At 36.5% G+C, this 23,277-nt stretch overlaps 1 protein-coding gene across 1 annotated transcript; it reads left to right on the top strand.

The window, feature by feature from the left end:
* Positions 1 to 796: 796 nt before the first annotated feature.
* LOC138317597 (protein amalgam-like) lies at positions 797 to 19,667 on the top strand. The gene is made up of 8 exons (XM_069259375.1): positions 797 to 928; positions 3,709 to 3,854; positions 4,112 to 4,331; positions 5,614 to 5,774; positions 6,885 to 6,996; positions 8,012 to 8,159; positions 16,704 to 16,852; positions 17,712 to 19,667. The coding sequence occupies exons 1-8, from the start codon at positions 892 to 894 to the stop codon at positions 17,831 to 17,833; spliced, it is 1,095 nt and encodes a 364-aa protein (XP_069115476.1). The 5' UTR covers positions 797 to 891; the 3' UTR covers positions 17,834 to 19,667.
* The last annotated feature ends 3,610 nt before the right edge of the window (positions 19,668 to 23,277 follow it).

Below are 23,277 nucleotides of genomic sequence, written 5' to 3'. Positions count from 1 at the left end.
AGCAAAATCGCATAGAATAAATAAAATTGGCAAAAAATATCCACTATCCGTTGTTTCATTTGTCTTAGCAAGTGACCGAGTACCGCTATACAGACTCGCATCTACGAAATTTAGAAAATACTATACACTTCCGTTCATATATACTATCTAAATCTCTGATAACAGTCCATTTTGAGTTAGATAAATATATCAAATAATCAAAATATATGTATATATTATAACAAAAACATACTTGTTACATAAGTGACATGCTGAAACTGATTAAATAAGAAAACGTGGCCATGGTAACCAAATGCAACATTTTCAAGTGTTCTGACTTAGCAGATTGATATATGGTAGTTGTCCAATGAATAAACCATAAAACATGTGTCATATTTTCATATTCGTTTTTCAATATTTGTAAAACTGAAAGTGTACAAACATGTGTATGTGTTTTGAATGAATGTTGCAGGATAAAAAGTGTATGAGCTGTATTTTTGGCCAGAAAAAAAGTGGTCCGCCGTCTTTCTCAAAGTTATACGTGTATGTGCCGTAATTTTCATACTAGTCACGAATAAAGAAGAGCTTAATTTTCACCGTGATAAAAAATTATCAATATTGTGAGAATCGCTATACTTGATTAAATGCATTATAGGTTTAAATTTTAAAATAAAATGTCAAAATTTTCGGCGAAATACAATTTAATTTGCATTCAAAGTCAAAGAGAGACATATCCTCCTGAAACTGCATTGACTGTGTACGGGGGTAGGGGATATAACTCTTGATTACAAACATGACTCACTGTCCTCTCATTACAGGTAAAAACCAATCTGCGCATGCCTAAAGGTGTGCGTCCATGTTTGAAAGCTGATGGAGGAATTTTAGCTATGTGTTGAATCTGGATAGTAAACAATGAATCCACTGCTTCTTTTGGTGGTTATACCGGTCGGTAAGTGTTAATTAGAGTTTGATTATCGGAGTGGTTAATTAAAAGTTAATACAGGTGAGAAATTGTTGTCAAACAAATCCCATATGACTCAGGTAAAGGTATTTCCGGAAGTGGATTTGTATAATAACAAGAAACAAACAGTAACGATATTTACTGCAGTAATAATTTATTGGTTAAGATCAGAAACCTTTTTCTGTTAAAACTAGAATGGTTCTGAATTAAACTTCTGAAGCCTCGCGGTCATTTATGTGCATCACTAAGTTGGGCACAACCCTGCGTATGGAAACAGTAACCTTAAATGAGTAATCGTTTAGTTACCCAAATCACAGGAGTTTGGCGTTCTGTCAATAATATATAGTAAAAATATATATAAAAATACCCCTATATAGTATATAGGGGTATTTTTATATATATTTTTACTATATATTATTGATAGAACGCCAAACTCCTGTGCCGCTATATATAGTATATAGGGGTATTTTTATATATTTTTACTATATATTATTGACAGAACGTCAAACTCCTGTGCCCAAATACAAAGTTAACCATTGAACTAAACTATATGCTGTACTAAATCGACTTATTATTGTGTGAATTATTTAATTAAAGATAAAAAACACCGAGGACTGAAAAAGGTCCCCTATTGACCCAAATAGGGTTAATTTATATTTGTATATAGTATCAATTATTAATTATACCATGTACCAGCATGTATGTATACACTCAACCTTGCATATAAGTAAATTCATCCCTCATGAAGTAGGCAAATTACTCAGGTAGAAGTAGCTAGAACAGGTGCCCCCTAGTTGGGGATCAGTACGTCCAGGGTTACGGGTTCAAGCCCAGCTGACGGGAAGTTATAGTAAGACTGATCATGATAAGCTTTGTTGGAAAATGAACCTGAGTTTATTTGTGTTCGCGGACAAATAAGTGAGGAGTATATATAGTGTGTCTGTTTTTAATTGTATATATATAGTGATACGGTCGCCTTCTACATTTGCGCTAAGGGAATGTCCCTTTAGCTCAGTCTGTACAGCGACGGCCTATTAAGTCTGATCTAGGGTCACAGGTTTGAGTTTTATAATTGTCATATTATAATGTAGTATTTCTTGCTGTAGGTCAATATGTTTTTCTTCGATCTACCTTCTAAAATCTAGAACATAATCAACATATCCTTATAAATGACACAACATGAGAGGTGGTACATTTGCAATTTCAGTGTGTATACTTTTATTATCCCCCGCTTTCTTCGAAACGGGGAATATTAATTTGAGTTTGTCCGTCTGTCTGTAACACTTCGTTTCCATGCAATAACTGTAACAATTGTAAACCAATTTTCTTCAAACTTGGTGACAAGGTTAAATGCCTTAAGGGCTTGAACAAGTCCGATCAGGACTGTTGATGGACCTTATTAAACAGAGTTATGGCCCTTTGAATTACTAAAAACAACATTTTCTGCCATTTCCGTGCAATAAGTGTAACAAATTTAAACCAATTTTCTTCAAACTTAGTTACAAGGTTAAATGCCTGAAGGATACAGCCAAGTTCGATCGCGACTATCGATGGACCTTATTTAGCGGAGTTATGGCCCTTTGAATTACTAAAAACATCATTTTCTGCCATTTCCATGCAATAAGTGTAACAAATGTAAACCGATTATCTTCAAACTTAGCAACAAGATTAAATACCTTAAGGATTCGGCCAAGTTCGATCATAACTTTCAACAGACCTTATTTAGCGGAGTAAAGGCCCTTTGCTTAAATAAAAAAAAGTCATTTTCTGCCACTTCCGTGCAATAACTGTAATAAATCTTACCCAATTTTCTTCAAACTTGGTAACAAAGTTAAATGTCTTAAGAGCTCGGCCAAGTTCAATCGCCACTTACGACAGACCTTATTTAGCAGATTTATGGCCCTTTGATTTCATTAAAAAAAAAGTCATTTTCTGCCATTTCCCTGCAATAACTAGTATTGCCACTTTTGGCCGACACTATGTAGTGGAGTTAAGGCCCTTTGATGTACTAAAAACGTAATTTTCTGCCATTCCCTGTGCAATAATAATTGTAACAAATGTGAACAGACTTTCCTAATAGTTATTATCAAAGTTAAATGCCTTAAGAGCCCATCCAAGTGTAATAGTCACTTTCAGCGGACATTATTTAACACAGATTATGCCCCCTTCATTTACTTAAAATTTCATTTTCTTTCTTCAATCAGTTTCCTTTACCCCATAAAACATGTTTTATCATGAAATAACTAATAAAACATATCTTACTTCTGAATAAGACTTCAGTTTATTTTTTCATGTTTCAACCAAGGTTAAACCTAACCTCAATAATGCTTAATTACCTACAATATGTCCTGAAAGCGGGAGATGGAAATTCCACGAATTTGATTGTTATTTTTCATACATGTATCATCTAGCTATCTTAAAAACCAGTAGAAATTTGGCTTGGATGAATGTGACATTTCCGTCTACCGAGACCATGTGAAGTCATATATAGATTATGACGTCAAAACTATACTACATGTGACGTCATAATAGTGTTGTTACATATGTGTCTTTTGATATTTATTAGAAATATTGTATGGTCTTGTCACATGTCTCTGGACAGGCCAGTTATGTGATAAAATGATATATAACTTTATGTTTTCCTAACTAAATATTGGATAAATGTCCTTAAATAGTTATCAATCTTTTTGCTTTGATTAGAGAGCTCATTTAAATAATGGGACTGTAGTTGACAACAATTGTATGTCTTCATTATTTTTCTATTTCAGCCCTTTGTGTCGACCCAGAAGTGATAATCCAGGAAACAAATCCGCCCACACGAACGACACCTGGTGGTGCCAAACATATTGTGATCAAGAAAAACAATGACGCTTACTTAACATGTGTAGTACACAATAAGCCAGCAGACACTGAGGTAAAATTACTTCTAAAAATAGACAAAGATGCTTAACTTAACATGTGTCGTACCCAATAAGCCGACAGGCACTGAGGTAAAGCTACTTCTAACAATAGATAATAGTAACAGACCTCAAAACCAAATTATACCAATAATGTCTCAAAATTTTGACTGAATAAGTCTTATCATATTGGTACAATTTGCACCTGATGATGTTTGTGTTTTTACTTTTAACCTTAGTCATCAGTTACATCAGGTTTATCTATTCTACACAGGTGGAATGGAGGCTGGTTATTCCAGGATTTTCCTTCACAATTTCTGTCGGACAAGATTCCAAAGATCCTTTCCGGTACCAGGTGGATCAACCGTCGGCGATTTCATGGCGTCTCAAAGTGATGAATGTACAAACTTGGGCAACTGATTCCAGCTATGTGTGTCAGGTTCTTATTGGAGACAAAAAATACGCTAAAGAAAACCGCACCATTACAGTGGTTGGTAAGTTGATAAGGACGAGTGTACTATAAGAGTGGTTGGTCATTCACTAAGGACAAGTGCACTCTAAGAGTGGTTGGTAATTCACTATGGACGAGTGCACTATAAAAGTGGTCGGTCATTCACTAAGGACGAGTGCACTATAAGAGTGGTTGGTAATTCACTATGGACGAGTGCACTATAAAAGTGGTCGGTCATTCACTAAAGACGAGTGCACTATAAGAGTGGTTGGTAGTTCACTAAGGACGAGTGCACTCTAAGAGTGGTTGGTCATTCACTAAGGACGAGTGCACTATAAGATTGGTTGGTAATTCACTATGGACGAGTGCACTATAAAAGTGGTCGGTCATTCACTAAGAATGAGTGCACTATAAGAGTGGCTGGTAATTCACTAAGGACGAGTGCACTATAAGAGTGGTCGGTCATTCACTAAAGACGAGCTAGTGCACTATAAGAGTGGCTGGTAATTCACTAAGGACGAGTGCACTATAAAAGTGGTCGGTCATTCACTAAGGACGAGTTCACTCTAAGGGTGGTTGGTAATTCACTAAGGACGAGTGCACTATAAGAGTGGTTGGTCATTCACTAAGGATGAGTGCACTATAAGAGTGGTTGGTCATTCACTAAGGACGAGTTCACTCTAAGGGTGGTTGGTAATTCACTAAGGACGAGTGCACTATAAGAGTGGTTGGTAATTCACTAAGGATGAGTGCACTATAAGAGTGGTTGGTCATTCACTAAGGATGAGTGCACTATAAGAGTGGTTGGTCATTCACTAAGGACGAGTTCACTATAAGAGTGGTTGGTCATTCACTAAGGACGAGTTCACTCTAAGGGTGGTTGGTAATTCACTAAGGACGAGTGCACTATAAGAGTGGTTGGTCACTCACTAAGGACGAGTTCACTCTAAGGGTGGTTGGTAATTCACTATGGACGAGTGCACTATAAAAGTGGTCGGTCATTCACTAAGGACGAGTACACTATAAGAGTGGCTAGTAATTCACTATGGATGAGTGCACTATAAAAGTGGTCAGTTATTTACTAAGGATGAGTGCACTATATAAGAGTGGTCGGTAATTCACTATGGATGAGTGCACTATATATTACAATGGATTGTAATTACAAGACAGTACAGATGAATGCTCTATAAGAGTGGTTGCTAAGTCACTAAGGACAATTCATATTTTAACTTTATCAACCTAAGAACTTTGATCTTCTCATGAAATGTAGTAAATGTACATGAATCCACCCAAGATTATTAATGTACTCTATTGATATTTTACAGATCCGCCGAAGATTCTTGACTTACTGACGGATAGCGATATGACTGTAGAGGAGGGCAATCCCCTTTCACTACGATGTAATGCTACAGGCGTTCCATTTCCTAAAGTCAAGTGGGAAAGACTTGCTGGAGGACTTCTGCCAAGTGGGGGCGCTGAACATGCGGTAAGTACAGAATATAGGATATTACATAAAATTTTCAGAGATAAATTAAAGATGCTCCATCGCTGACTAATGGTATTTTTTCTCTATCAAAAACAGGAGCTGAAGAATTAGGGTTTTTTTTTTCTGTTACAAAATTTGCTTACTTTACACCACCACCATCATTGAAAAGTTTAAGCTTCTTATTTCACTTCAAGAAAAAAATATCAAAATAATTTTTTTTAAATCCACGACACTATGCCATATATCAAATGAAGTATTGATTGCGCATGTAGACACGTATATAAATGAATAGACATCAGTTATTCTTCAACTGATAGATATTTTTTATGCTATGTCGGTGGTGGAGCATAGTAATTTACAATGATAAGGAAATACATATTTTTTTTTTTAATTTACATTTCTGTTGTGTGTTTGCTACATAATATTACCAACAAATTTGATGTTAATTTTTGTATGAACGTCACTTTGATGCATTCGGATACATAATTCACAGTAAATGAGATTGAGGTACTCCGACACTGATTCAGCAAATACAGTCTTTTTGTATCTTGATTTCATCTTTTTGAAAAGTAAATTATTCCCAAATATCTAATTTAAAATCTTAGGAATATATAATTTGAACATGTAAATGTTTGAAATATCTTGTAGACACTTGAGATACAAAGACGACATCATTGTAGAATTCTTTTTTTAATGAAATAAATGATAAAATATATTTCATTGCCATTAAAAGTATTGTTATGAACTGTAAATAGAAAAAAATAGTTAGTTTTTATTGTTTACTGGTGTATGAACAGCATTTTTTGATAGATATTTCAACATTATGTGTTGTACGTCATTTAAAATATCTGTCAAAAAATATGGTTCATACACCAGTGAACAACAAAACATAATAATAATTGAATTACTATACAATGTTGTTGTATAATCTTGAATTTGTCACCAACTTTTCAATGATGTCAATCCTTTAAAATGGTAATGTATATAAATCATTAATTTAAGTTTAGCAGGCCATTACAGGAGCTAAAGGTTATAATGACACAGAATATGGTAAAATGATCTTCATTTAAGTACACACAGAAAATATGAAATGTTGGTAATACCTTTCAGGACTTTGTAATGAACATGGGACTAGCGACTCCGAATCACCGCGGAGCGTACAAGTGCTCCGCTCAGAATGACGCTGGGAAGGATACACGAATTGTTGTCATCAACATTGTTTGTAAGGATTTTTGTTTGTCGTTATACTGCCTGAGTTTCTCATTTGGACAGTTTAAGATACAAAATAGAATAGCCATCTTACCAAAATATCACAAAAAAAATACTTCTGTTATGGAAATATTTGCCAGTTTAAAGCCTGTATTTTGTATTTCTTTCATTATAATGTCATTATGTTTTCAACTTAAACACAATTTGGGTAGTTATCTATGGCAAGCCAAGTTACTTTTTATTCTTTTATTCCGATATCGGAATTGAATTTCCGATATCCGAAATTCATTTCCGATATCGGAATTAGAATTCTCGATATCAGAAATTCAATTCCGATATCGGAAATTCTAATTCCGATATCGGAATTAGAACAAAAATTCTTGATATCAGAAATTCTAATTCTGATATCAGAAATTCTAATTCCAATATCGGATATTCTTATTCCGATATCGAAACTTCTAATTCCGATATCGGGAATTAGAGAACAATTTCCAATATCGGAAATTCAATTCCCGATATCGGAAATTCTCTCTACTCATTATTTGCATTGCAGATTATACTTCATTTCCGAATTCTCGATATCGGAAATTGAAATACCGATATCGGAAATAGAATTACCCATATTTTATCAGAATTTGTTTTCTTATTTCCGATATGGGAATTAGAATTTCCGATATCGAAATAAGAATTTCTGATATCGGAATTAGAATTTCTGATATCCGATATCAAAAATTAATATGAATTCCCGATATCGGAAATTGATTTCTCGATATCGGAAATTGAATTCCTGATATCGGAAATTGAATTCCTGATATCCGAAAAATTGAATTCCCGATATCGGAAATTGAATTCCTAATATCGGGAATTAGAATTTCTGATATCGGGAATTGAATTTCTGATATCGGAAATTAGAATTCCCGATATCGGAAATTGGAATAAAAAGTAACTTGGCTTGCCATAGTTATCAACCATTTTTATTGATGTTGTATGATAATAGACACCAATAATGTTCTTTACTATATTGACAGTTAAACCTCGAGTAGAACAGAAGCATCGTGTTGTGTCACAGGCGGTCGGATACCGGACTGATCTAGAATGTACAGCGGCCGCCTACCCCATACCAAAGGAGAGCGAGTTTATCTGGACCAAATTAGGCAAACCAGTTACAGGCAGCAAGTAAGTTTATAAGTATGGTAGTCAAGTGCTAGAGTTAGGCAAACCAGTGACATGAAGCAAGTAAGTTTATAAGTATGGTAGTCAAGTGCTAAAGTTAGGCAAACAAGTGACATGAAGCAAGTAAGTTTATAAGTATGGTAGTCAAGTGCTAGAGTTAGGCAAACCAATGACAGGCAGCAAGTAAGTTTATAAGTATGGTAGTCAAGTGCTAGAGTTAGGCAAACCAGTGACAGGAAGCAAGTAAGTTTATAAGTATGGTAGTAAAGAGCTAGAGGTAGGCAAACCAATGACAGGAAGCAAGTAAGTTTATAAGTATGGTAGTCAAGGGCTAGAGGTAGGCAATTCAGTGACAGGAAGCAAGTAAGTTTATAAGTATGGGAGTCAAGGGCTTGAGTTAGGCAAACCAATGACAGGAAGCAAGTAAGTTTATAAGTATGGTAGTCAAGGGCTAGAGGTAGGCAATTCAGTGACAGGCAGCAAGTAAGTTTATAAGTATGGTAGTCAAGTGCTAGAGTTAGGCAAACCAGTGACAGGAAGCAAGTAAGTTTATAAGTATGGTAGTAAAGAGCTAGAGGTAGGCAAACCAATGACAGGAAGCAAGTAAGTTTATAAGTATGGTAGTCAAGGACTAGAGGTAGGCAAACCAATGACAGGAAGCAAGTAAGTTTATAAGTATGGGAGTCAAGGGCTAGAGTTAGGCAAACCAATGACAGGAAGCAAGTAAGTTTATAAGTATGGGAGTCAAGGGCTAGAGTTAGGCAAACCAATGACAGGAAGCAAGTAAGTTTATAAGTATGGTAGTCAAGTGCTAGAGTTAGGCAAACCAGTGACAGGAAGCAAGTAAGTTTATAAGTATGGTAGTAAAGAGCTAGAGGTAGGCAAACCAATGACAGGAAGCAAGTAAGTTTATAAGTATGGTAGTCAATGTAACATATCTATCAGTTAGGTTCGCTTACTTGTGTAAAGTACTAGTAGCACTACTTACTGTATAACTGATATGCTTGTGTTGAGTAACTGGTTGAATAAAACATGGCTGTTCGATATACATGGTTGTTGTCTAGCTGCTGCATTGTGTGTGCTATAGAAGCCATTAACCCACGTAACATGGTGTCAGAAGCGGTTCAATGAGTGGTAAGAAGATTGAAATTCACAAACATTCATTGAAATTATGAAAATTTACGCAAACGGGCAAGAAAATGAACTTTTTTCCCAGACGAGGTGTAAACATGCTTTGACCATGCGGTTCCCGCCATTTTACCAGTGTAGAGTGAGGGTACGTAATTTCGCACAGTACGTAATTTCGCACACCTGACGATTTTTCGCGATCTTCCTTTAAATGCCAGAACGATTTGCTCTGTTGTTTATGTTGTGACTAAAGGAGGCCTCTCACTGTGATTTTGTCATATTTAGTTAAACTTTTCAGGATAAGTTTGTTTTGAAAAAACGAAATCGAAACAATACGGCCTATCTCAGTAAAGAAATTTATAGAAAATAAACCACTTGACATAAAATAATTCTGGGTGATAAATAACTGATTCACGTACAAATATGTAGAGAAACTATCCTTTTTTAGAATATATCGAAACCCGTATGAAAATCCATCAAATATAAGCGGAAAACAGATATTTTCTGCGGACACGCTATGACTTTCTTGACCTCGTTTACATTGTTTACTATGGGGAGCGGTCGTTTTTCGTAACGAAAATGGCGGCGAAATGTCACTTTTTCATTTAGAAATATAATTGTGTTTTGATGTCATTTCAAGATTGGAACTGTACTTAATCTTCGTTTATGATGTTGTTGGTCCATGAAATGTTTGAAAATAATTATTTTCTCCAAAAACAAGAAAGTTAGAGGGGTGTGTGAAATTACGTCCCCCAAACCCGTTCAACTACAGGTGAACCTCAAGTTAATAACAGCTCCCGTGCGCAGTGATACGTCTGCGCATATCCGGTTACATACTCGTGTGTTGTGAAGAACTTGTACATCTGCCGATGTAAGTCCAGCCTTTTTGGTTCGGAATGAAAGTATTTGAAATTCATTAAAATCAATGCCAAAAGTGTGCGAAATTACGTACCCCCACTCTAGCCAATTTATGTGATGAGTGATTTACGTGAGGATAATTAACTGTTTATCACATTTAATCATCATGAGTACTCCACCCCAAGTACAAGTTCAACCCATGTTGGTACATGTTCCTTCCAATTTGCCGTTCCCTACAAAGTTAGACATGAAGGGAAACCTGTCTGTCAATTGGAAAAAGTTCGAACGTGTTTGGGAAAATTATGAAGTGGCTACAGGCCTACAGAGTAAGCCAAAAGAACTCAGAACAGCAACGTTGTTAACATGTATCGGTTCCGAAGCGTTAGAAATATATGACGGCCTCACCTTCGATACAGATGTTGATAAGAAGGATATAGACAAAGTCCTGGAGAAATTCAAAGTATTCTGCATTGGCCAAACCAACGAAATTTATGAGCGTTTCATGTTCAACAAAAGAGATCAGGCTAAAGGAGAAACCATTGATGAGTATGTTGCTGCCTTAAGATCATTAGCAAAATCATGTAAATACGGAGCGTTGGAAAACGAACTTATCAGAGACAGAATTGTTATGGGACTAGTAGACAACAATACAAGAAAGAAACTTCTACAGGAAAGAAAACTTGATTTGAAGAAATGTATAGACATCTGTCGTACGTATGAGAAAACAACTGTACAGATGAAGGAAATACAAGGCACAGAGGAAGTGCATTTTGTTAAGAAGAAGTTCAAACCCTCAGATAGGAAAACTGATCATGAAATAGACTGTAACTTTTGTGGCCTCAGACATGAGAGAAACAAACAAGTATGCCCAGCTGTTGGTAAAAGATGTCACAAGTGTGGAAAGACTGGACATTTTGAAAAAAAAATGCAGAACAGACATCAGACATAAAAGAAGGGAAAACACCAAAGGGAAACCTATAGCTAGTAAAGGAAAACAGAGAAAACAAAATGTTCACAACATCAGTGATACATCTGAAGATGAAGAATTCATGTTTTCTGTTGAAGAGGTAAATTCCTTAGGTTCAAAACGTATAAACGCAGTTATGAAAGTCCACAAGAAAAACATTGACTTTCAATTAGATTGTGGGTCTTCTGTAAATGTATTACCAGCTAGTGTGTATGCTCGTGCATGCTATGACAGAAAGTTCTTGAAGTTACAACACACCAACAAGAGACTAATTATGTTCAACAAGAGTGAAAGTAAACCCATAGGGAAGAGAACTCTAACAGTGAAAAATCCTAGGACAAACCAGGCTTATGATGTGGAGTTTGTCATTGTAAAGGGAGATGTACACCCTATCTTAGGATCTTCAGACATTCAAAGAATGGACTTGATCAGAGTACAAACTGAAAACATACAGGAGAAAACAGCTGAGACTGAAACAATAAACATTGTTGAAACAAGGGAAATAACTCTAACAGACATGGAGAAAATGGGTGTTTTCCAAGGAGAAGGTTCACTAGAAGGGAAACTACATTTGGAAACGGATAATTCTGTAACTCCAGTGAAATTACCAGTCAGGAAACTTCCTATTTCTGTGAAACCTAAAGTAAAGGAAGAGTTGGAACGTCTTATCAGTAAGGATGTGATAGAAGCGGTGAAAACTCCAACGGACTGGATCTCTTCTATGGTTGTTGTGACCAAGCCATCTGGGAAGATCAGGCTTTGTATAGATCCTAAACCCCTGAATAAGGCTTTGAAGAGAAACAACTACACTATGCCAACCCTTGATGACGTATTGCCAGACCTAAGTAAGGCAAAAATATTTACTGTAGCGGATGCTAAAAATGGATTTTGGCACGTGTCTTTGGATGAGGAGAGTAGCGTACTCACAACATTTGGTACACCATGGGGGCGTTTTAAATGGAAACGAATGCCATTCGGAATCTCACCTGCTCCGGAAGAGTTTCAACGTCGTATTGATGAGAGCTTAGAAGGCTTGAAAGGTGTTAAAGCTATACATGATGACATTTTGATATATGGATCTGGAGATACAGATGAGGAAGCTTTGGTGGATCACGAGGCTAACCTTCGTGCATTTCTACAGAGATGTGTGGAAAAGAACATTAAACTCAACAAGGAGAAATTAAAGTTGAGAAGGACCAGTGTGACATATATGGGACATAACATTACGAGAAATGGATTGGAATTGGATCCGGAACGAACCAGAGCTATCACTGAAATGAAAACACCTACATCAAAATCTGAAGTTAAACGACTGTTAGGTATGGTCAATTTCGTACAGAAATTCGCAGTGATGTCGAGTATTACTACACCACTACGTCAGCTCATCAAACAGGATGTAGAGTTCATATGGAACGAGGAACATGATCAGGAATTTGAGGAGGTAAAACATCTTCTAACCAACGCACCTGTACTTAGCTATTTTGACCCTACTAAAGACACTGTCTTGCAATGTGATGCTTCACAAACTGGATTGGGAGCGTGTTTTGTTACAGGAAGGACACCCTGTATGCTATGCATCGCGTGCACTTACACAGACAGAAGAAAGATATGCACAAATAGAAAAAGAACTATTAGCTGTTGTGTTTGGAATGGAAAAGTTTGAAACCTATACATATGGTAGGAAAGTTGTTGTAGAATCTGATCACAAACCTTTAGAGATAATTTGTCGCAAGAATCTTCTCTCTGCTCCAAAGCGTCTGCAACGTATGCTTCTAAGACTTCAGAAGTTTGATATTGAAGTTGTATATACACCTGGGACGCAACTGTACATGGCTGACACGCTTAGTCGAGCTTACATTGAAAATTCCAGATCAGTAACAGAGGAGCAATTGGAATATGTGAATGTGATCCTCCCTATCACAGAAACTAGGTACAAGCGGCTAAGAGCTTACACTGAACAGGATGATGTTCTACGAGAACTTAAGACAGTGATTCTGAGAGGATGGCCAGATCAGCGAGACCAAGTACCAAAGTACTTGCATACATACTTCACGTTTCGAGATGAATTAACTGTTCAAAATGGGCTTATCTACAAGGGCGATAGAGTTGTCGTTCCTGAATCTGAGAGGATGGATCTCATTGAAACCTCGCATTCTCATATCGGTATCCAAGGTTGTATTCGTCGGATACGCGAATGTTTGTACTGGCCAGGAATGTACAATGATATTGAACAGTTTGTAAGCAAATGTGATATTTGTAATTCTCATGGAGCTTCTCAGCAAAAGGAACCTTTGATTAGTCACGAAATCACAAACAGACCATGGCAAAAGATAGGAATAGATATCTTCACGCTTAATCAACGAGATTTTCTTATCACTGTTGACTATTTTTCCAACTATTTTGAGGTTGATCGTCTTCATGATAAAACTGCGAGAGAAGTCATTGGAAAGTTAAAACCTCACCTGGCAAGACATGGCATACCAGATTCTGTCATGACTGATAATGGACAACCATTTGGATCAGCTGAATTCAGCATGTTCGCAGAGAAATATGGTTTTGAGCACCTCACCAGCTCCCCGCTTTATCCTCAGTCAAATGGAAAAGTGGAGAAGGCAGTCCATACGGCAAAACGTATAATGACTAAAACCATCGCGGATGAAGGAGATCCATATTTGGCTTTATTAAACTGGAGAAACACACCTTCAGAAGGTACAAACAGCTCTCCAGTTCAACGATTGTTCAGCAGGAGAACAAAAACACAGCTACCTACAGCCTCCCAGCTATTGGAGCCTCAAGTTCCACATAACGTACGAGATCAGCTAGTGCGTAATAAGGCTAAACAAGCTTACTACTTTGACAGAGGTTCAAAGGAACTTCCATCTTTGAAATGTGGTGACACAGTCCGTATTAAGCCACATGGACATCATAAGCAATGGGAGAAGGCAGTTGTTGAGAATCAGTGTGATATTCGCTCATATAATGTGCGTACGGAGGATGGTCGAGAGTACAGACGAAACAGGAAACACTTACGTAAAACTAGAGAACCACCACCTACTGCTAGGTATGAACTATCACAGGATGATATGGTAGTACACCATACTACAGAACCAGAACAATTCTTGCGTAAGTCTGTAACTACGTCTCGCTCTGCTTCAGACAATCCTAAGACTAGTTTGTTTAAAGAGCATACTATGGAACCACATGTGGTAACCACCAAGGAACCGGATGTGACATCAGCACCATCACCAGTGGTACCACCTCCTATTCCAGCACCTAGAGTGACCAGATCTGGAAGGATTGTGAAGGCACCAACCCGCCTAGATGTGTGATGTTCTTATAGACAGACTGTGTATATTTGTAAATATTCAAGTTTTGTGTTCGCGTTTAAAAGACTTATAATTCGTGTTTTCTAGTCAAACATCTTCATGCTAAGTTAGAAAGACAACAGACAATCTAGTGCAGTGAAACAAATTTATTTCTAATTATTCAGTTTTGAGTTTGTGTTCAATCAGCTACAGATAAACAAATGAACATTCAAGCTTAAGTGATTCTACAATTTACGAACTGTAATTGTGTTTCTAGAGACAGTAAAATACAAAGACATTTATCTGGTAATTTAAACTTATATGCTGAAGTATATTTCTAATAACTTGCAGTTATGATTTATAAATATACTATTGTGTTCTTAGTTATCATATTCTTTGGTATTGTAAAGATTATCTAGAAGATAATAATTTAGTATACTTTGTGCTATATGCTTAAGGAGGGGGATGTAACGTATCTATCAGTTAGGTTCGCTTACTTGTGTAAAGTACTAGTAGCACTACTTACTGTATAACTGATATGCTTGTGTTGAGTAACTTGTTGAATAAAACATGGCTGTTCGATATACATGGTTGTTGTCTAGCTGCTGCATTGTGTGTGCTATAGAAGCCATTAACCCACGTAACAGTCAAGGGCTAGAGGTAGGCAATTCAGTGACAGGAAGCAAGTAAGCTAATAAGTATGGTAGTAAAGGGCAGCAGAGGTAGGCAAACCAATGACAGGAAGCAAGTAAGTTTTTAAGTATGGGAGTCAAGGGCTAGAGTTAGGCAAACCAGTGACAGGAAGCAAGCAAGTTTATTAGTATGGTAGTCAAGTGCTAGAGTTAGGCAAACCAGTGACATGAAGCAAGTAAGTTTATATGTATGGTAGTCAAGGGCTAGAGGTAGGCAAACCAATGACAGGAAGCAAGTAAGTTTATAAGTATGGTAGTCAAGGGCTAGAGGTAGGCAAACCAATGACAGGAAGCAAGTAAGTTTATAAGTATGGGAGTCAAGGGCTAGAGGTTAGGCAAACCGAGATAAGTGACAGGAAGCAAGTAAGTTTATATGACAGGAGCAAGTAAGTTTATATATGGTAGTCAAGGCTAGAGGTAGGCAAACCACTGACACTGGAAGCAAGTAAGTTTATAAGTATGGTAGTCAAGGGCTAGAGGTAGGCAAACCAGTGACAGGAAGCAAGTAAGTTTATAAGTATGGTAGTAAAGTGCTAGAGGTAGGCAAACCAATGACAGGAAGCAAGTAAGTTTATAAGTATGGTAGTCAAGGCTAGAGTAGGCAAACCAATGACAGGAAGCAAGTAAGTTTATAAGTATGGTAGTCAAGTGCTAGAGGTAGGCAAACCAGTGACAGGAAGCAAGTAAGTTTATAGTAGTAGTCAAGGTAGTCGAGGGATAAAGTCAGGCAAACCAATGACAGGAAGCAAGTAAGTTTAATAAGTATGGTAGTCAAGTGCTAGAGTTAGGCAAACCAGTGACAGGAAGCAAGTAAGTTTATTAGTATAAAAGTCGAGGACTAGAGTTAGGCAAACCAATGACAGGAAGCAAGTAAGTTTATAAGTATGGTAGTCAAGGGCTAGAGTTAGGCAAACCAATGACAGGAAGCAAGTAAGTTTATAAGTATGGTAGTCAAGGGCTAGAGTTAGGCAAACCAATGACAGGAAGCAAGTAAGTTTATAAGTATGGTAGGCAAGTGCTAGAGTTAGGCAAACCAATGACAGGAAGCAAGTAAGTTTATAACAGGAAGCAAGTAAGTTTATAAGTATGGTAGGCAAGTGCTAGAGTTAGGCAAACAAGTGACAGGAAACAAGTAGGTGAGTTTATAAGTATGGTAGTAAAGTGCTAGAGTTAGGCAAACCAGTGACAGGAAGCAAGTAAGTGTATAAGTATGAAAGTCGAGGACTAGAGTTAGGCAAACCAATGACAGGAAGCAAGTATAAGTTTATAGATATGGTAGTCAAGTGCTAGAGTTAGGCAAACCAGTGACAGGAAGCAAGTAAGTTTATAGATATGGTAGTCAAGTGCTAGAGTTAGGCAAACCAATGACAGGAAGCAAGTATAAGTGTATAAGTATAAAAGTCGAGGACTAGAGTTAGGCAAACCAGTGACAAGAAGCGAGTACGTTTATAAGTATGGTAGTCGAAATAGGCTAGAGCTAAATAGACAAACCTGTGGCAGGCAGCAAATATTTTTAGAATTTAGAACTTTATGATAGACTAATAGTAATTTTGTATAGTGTTGTTTAGTTGATGAGTGTATATGTTTTTATTTCCAGCTACAAGGTAACTTACATCGAGGGTGCCTCCGATAGAGTTTTCAGTAAACTTACCATCTTTAATGTCCAGCTATCAGATTATGGTCTCTACAGTTGTACAGCATCCAATAGCAAAGGTTCCTCAACTCCTGCTCAAATAGAACTCAAACGTAAGTGTACTAAGGGATACAACTCACGCTCAAATAGAACTCAAATGAAGTGTATAAAAGGATACAACAGACGCGCTCAAATAGAACTCAAACTGAAATTTATTAAAACTTGAGTAAGTAAACTAAGGGAGACAACTCTTTCTGAATTATATCTCAAATATAAGTGTATTAAGGGACATAACTCCTCAAATAGATATTATTATTAATCAACAGATTTTGTTCAAACTTCATACACTTGTAAATTAAGGTTTTTATAAGCTACAATGTCCACATGTCATAAAGCAGGTAAAATTTCTTTGTATGATCGAGATATCTGGTCATGATAATAGCTTGCCATAGAATAGAAAATGTAATTGACGGCATGGAACTTGTTGCTTGTAACACTTTTTATAAGCTTGTATTTAATGAAGACAAGTTTAGGAGGTGGAGGAAGGCTAGTATACCTAAAGAAACTGCCACTGACCTATAGTATATGACTAGTAGCATGATAGTGTAGTAATAACACTAGCTGTATCCATTAGGTCAGCCCCATGTTCAGTCTCTTGCACAGACGATGTAAATGTGAATCAATGATGGATATATAGAAGGGATTGTAGAGGCTATGGTGGCTGATTGGTTAAGATGTCTTGACATATTACCACAAGGCCCTCTTAGCCTCTGGGTCACAAGTTTGAATCCCATATAGGGCAGTTGCCAGATTCTGACAACTAGTCAGTGGTTTTTCTTGGGGGTACTCCGGCTTTTCTCCAACAACAAAGCTGGCATGTTCTTACATGACCCTGGTTGTTAATAGGACTTTTAAAATATTAAAACCTAAACTGGAAGTGATTGTAAAATGTATTTTTTTTTTTTTTTTCAGAATCCAATACACCTACACCAGACAGTACAGGCCAAATCAGGAGTGGTGCAGGTGTTGTCAGTGTCAGCCTTATCTCCACAGTGATCACTGTACTGTTCGTGTGTCTGATACAGAAATTCTAATCCCCACAACTAATCATCTATAACGCATTATAACATACATGGAGAACTAATGTTACCTCGGACATGTCATCTGTAATCATACTCTGTATCAGGATTTACTGGTATATCCCATCCAGCCAGAATCAGACTGCATGGTATGACCTATAACACCCAGTTTTATAAAGCATTCTGTGTAAAGATTGTAGCTGAAGCTGGATCGTCAAGAGATCATCAACATTTTGTTTAAAACAATTTAGATTTGATTCATATGATTTCTTTTTTTAAATTCAGTGCCATTATTGAGACAGCATTAACTTAGTTATGCTGTTTTTGGAAGAGGGGATCAGTGAAAATTCAGATTGACTTGGGAGGGGGGGGGGTTGTCGGATATGACCCACTCAGAAGTAAATTTTTTAGTTATAATCCATTAACATCGTGTTTTCCTTAGGAAGATTCGTTTCCAATCATACAATTTATATGCACACTTTTTGTGAGAGTGGTTTCTACTGGTAATTTTAATTTTCTAGTGTAAACTTTTGGAATTTGTTTGTTATAAAACTCATTTTTCATTCCTTTTTCATTGATACCTTATAGTAGATATCAAACCTTGGTGATTATTTAGTCATATGTACATAATATCATAGTCAGTAGAATGTTTTAATCAAGTCTGAAGGATGTTTGTAAATACTGTACAAAAACAGAATGATGTCTATTTTTCTATGCGTGTTGTCCGACAGCGAAGGAAATGCCATTACTTAATTAATTAAGGAAATGTAAATATTATAGGAAAATATTTGTATATAATTCATTTGTACATTTTACATTCCACATATGATTATGCACATTTCCATTGGTAAACCATACAATTTTTTTTACTAACGCCATATTTTATATTATCAGATATGTAATGATTTATACTTATTTAGTATCCTCTCATTGGGTCTCTCACAGAAACAATACATATATGCAGTAGGATAGATGGTAGAACAATTTTGTATCTTTATGATGCTCTACCGCTGACAAATGGTGTATTTTCTCTATCAAAAACAGAAACAGACTAATTAGTATTTTTCTTTAGTTATAAAAGTTACTAATTTTACACCATCATACCACCATTTGAAAAGTTTGAGCCTCTAATTATACTTAGAGATAAAAATATTAAAAATAATTGATTGTGCTCGAAAAATTCTGTGGCACGATGTCCTATTTGGAATGAAGTACTGATTGCGCATGCAGCAAAAGCAAATTTACATGAATTATTTGATATTCTTTTTTTTTGTGTTAATCAGAAATATATATACACGATTAAACACCACTTATCCTTCAAATGATGTTAGTATCTTTTATACTCTGTTGTTTATGGAGATTCTTTAACCAATACAATTCTATAGTAAAGATTGTTTTTATTTTCAAAATAAAGACCAACATGTATTTCTGACTATAAAATTTATCAAATCAGTATATCAACATGAAATTTTAGGAGTTTCAGGTGACACATATTTTGATTTAATATCTACATCACTTGATCAAAAGCAATAATATTTTGATTATTATGTTTCATGTTTTTAATTTTATTGAATTTGATGAGCAATGTTAAATTGATTAAACAATTTGATATAGGAGCTCGAGTACATGCAGTCTGTTCATTCAACAACATCAAGATGTTTTCTCAAATTTAAGATGTAACAAAAGTACTTTTAAATCGTAGAAAATTATAATCCTAATATTTTGATGCTTTGTAATTGATTATATAGTCATTGGATAATCAAGATTATGTTTGTAATTACCACTAGAAAACTACTGTAACTCAGAGACTGACCTAAACATGATCTAAAAATAAAGTGACTGAAAGGTAGATATATGGTTAAGCTTCTTCATTCATACTATGTTATTAGGTCATCTGACCCAAAGGGTCAGGATGACCTATAGTCATCATGCACCGTCCGTCGTTGTCCGTTGTCCGCCGTGCGTCGTGCGTAAGCTTTTCAATCAAACAACTTCTTCTCAATAACCGTAAAGCCCAAAGTACTCATATTTGGCCTGTAGCATACTGGGATAAAGGGCTATCAAAGTTGTGAAAATAAATGACCTTGACGTACTTTCAAGGTCACAGGGGTCAAATAGGCTAATATCTTTGAACGACTTCTTCTAACTAACCAAAAGGTCCAGGGTACTCATATTTGGCCTGTAGTATGCTGGGCTGAAGGGCTACAAAAGTTGTGAAAATTAATGACCTTGACGTATTGTCAAGGTCACCGGGGATCAAATAGGCTAAAATCTTTTAACAACTTCTTCTCACTAACCGAAAAGCCCAAAATACTCATATTTGGCCTGTAGCATACTGTGATGAAGGGCTACCAAAGTTGTGAAAATAAATGACCTTGACCTACTTTCAAGGTCACAGGGGTCAAATAGGCTAAAATCTTTGAACGACTTCTTCTAACTAACAAAAAGGTCCAGGGTACTCATATTTGGCCTGTAGTATGCTGGGATGAAGGGCTACAAAAGTTGTGAAAATTAATGACCTTGACGTACTGTCAAGGTCACCAGGGGTCAAATAGGCTATAATCTTTGAACGACTTCTTCAAACTAACCAAAAGGTCCAGGGTACTCATATTTGGCCTGTAGCATGCTGGGATGAAGGGCTACAAAAGTTGTGAAAATTAATGACCTTGACATACTGTCAAGGTCACCGGGGGTCAAATAGGCTAAAATCTTTGAACAACTTCTTCTAACTAACCAAAAGGTCCAGGGTACTTGTATTTGGCCTGTAGCATGCTGGGATAAAGGACTACCAAAGTTGTGAAAATAAATGACCTTGACGTACTTTCAAGGTCACAGGGGTCAAATAGGCTAAAATCTTTGAACGACTTCTTCTAACTAACCAAAAGGTCCAGGGTACTCATATTTGGCCTGTAGCATGCTGGGATAAAGGGCTACAAAAAATGTGGAAATGAATGACCTTGACCTATTTTCAAGGTCACGAGAGTCAAATATTCCAAAATCTTGAATTTTGAACTTCTTCTCAAGTTCTACCAGTGTGATTAAGCTGAAACCTGCATGAAATGATCCTGACATGGTACCGACCAAGTGTTGTTATATTTTATGTCGATCCAAAATCCAAGATAGCTGCCACAGATGATCCAAGATGGCTGCCACAGATGCCATCTTGAAAACACATTTTGAACTTCTTCTCAAGTTCTACCAGTGCAATTTAACTGAAACTTGAAACATGAAATGTGGCTGATATGATCTTGTCAAAGTGTTGTTATATCTCTGGTTGATCCCAGATTGAAGATGGCTACCATGACACCATATCTAATTATTTTCCTATACAGCTATTGCCAAGATAGTCAGATGACCGTTAAGATCCTTGGGCCTCTTGTTAAACATATACCATATTTGATCCAATAAGCTCCCAGGGCTTTTAAAAAATGAAAATTAAGATGCTTAATAAGACGACATGATTGCAAATTTATAGTTTTGTGTAGGAATTAATATACGCTGTCTTCACTTAAAGACAGCCATCTGTCAGTATCATCAATACTTCATCCAGTAGAGTTTCTTTCTCTCTGCATATGGTTTAATTATCATATTAGTTGGTTGGGTGGTTGGTCGAGTTTTTTGTCTCTCCTGTATGCAATGTGTTGTGTCTGTGAATGTCCGTGGTATATTTTAATTTCGTCCCCTTGTGATGTTGAGACTTTTGTCCTTTTGATATAACATTGAAGCATGCAATGAAAGACATTGTCAGCACTTCCCAACTTGGTCACATTAAACTGACTAATCACTCCAATCTCCTCGTCATCTTGAGAGCTAGGCTGAACAGAAACTACAACATTTATAGACTATATTGTGCATTTCAGCCAGGAAACAAAACCCAGATCATAGGGATCCTATATCATACACATGAACCATAGAAATCCTATATCATACACATGAACCATAGCAATCCTATATCATACACATGGACCAAAGAGATCCTATACATACACTGACTAATCTACACCATGGACCAAAGAGATCCTATATCATACACATGGACCATAGAGATCCTATATCATACACATGGACCAAAGAGATCCTATATCATACACATGGACCAAAGAGATCCTATATCATACACATGGACCATAGAGATCCTATATCATACACATGGACCGTAAAGATCCTATATCATACACATGGACCAAGAGATCCTATATCATACACATGGACCATAGAGATCCTATATCATACACGCATGGACCAAAGAGATCCTATATCATACACGCATGGACCAAAGAGATCCTATATCATATACATTGGACCATAGAGATCCTATATCATACACATGGACCGTAGAGATCCTATATCATACACATGGACCATAGAGATCCTATATCATACACGCATGGACCAAAGAGATCCTATATCATATACATGGACCATAGAGATCCTATATCATACACATGGACCAAAGAGATCCTATATCATACACATGGACCAAGAGATCCTATATCATACACATGGACCATAGAGATCCTATATCATACACATGGACCATAGAGATCCTATATCATACACATGGACCATAGAGATCCTATATCATACACATGGACCATAGAAATCCTATATCATACACATGGACCATAGAGATCCTATATCATACACATGGACCAAGAGAGATCCTATATCATACACATGGACCGTAGAAATCCTATATCATACACATGGACCATAGAGATCCTATATCATACACATGGACCATAGAGATCCTATATCATACACATGGACCATAGAGATCCTATATCATACACATGGACCAAAGAGATCCTATATCATACACGCATGGACCAAAGAGATCCTATATCATACACATGGACCATAGAGATCCTATATCATACACATGGACCATAGAGATCCTATATCATACACATGGACCATAGAAATCCTATATCATACACATGGACCATAGAGATCCTATATCATACACATGGACCATAGAGATCCTATATCATACACATGGACCATAGAATATATCCTATATCATACACATGGACCATAGAGATCCTATATCATACACATGGACCAAAGAGATCCTATATCATACACATGGACCATAGAGATCCTATATCATACACATGGACCATAGAAATCCTATATCATACACATGGACCATAGAGATCCTATATCATACACATGGACCAAAGAGATCCTATATCATACATGACCATAGAGACCTATATCATACACATGGACCAAGAGATCCTATATCATACACATGGACCATAGAGATCCTATATCATACACATGGACCAAAGAGATCCTATATCATACACATGGACCATAGAGATCCTATATCATACACATGGACCATAGAGATCCTATATCATACACATGACCATAGAGATCCTATATCATACACATGGACCATAGAGATCCTATATCATACACATGGACCATAGAGATCCTATATCATACAC

Source organism: Argopecten irradians, chromosome 3 (genome assembly GCF_041381155.1).
Source record: "Argopecten irradians isolate NY chromosome 3, Ai_NY, whole genome shotgun sequence".
NCBI lineage: Eukaryota > Metazoa > Mollusca > Bivalvia > Pectinida > Pectinidae > Argopecten > Argopecten irradians.
The sequence above is the reverse complement of the archived record's forward strand: the minus strand, read 5'-3'. Positions and strand labels throughout refer to the sequence as shown.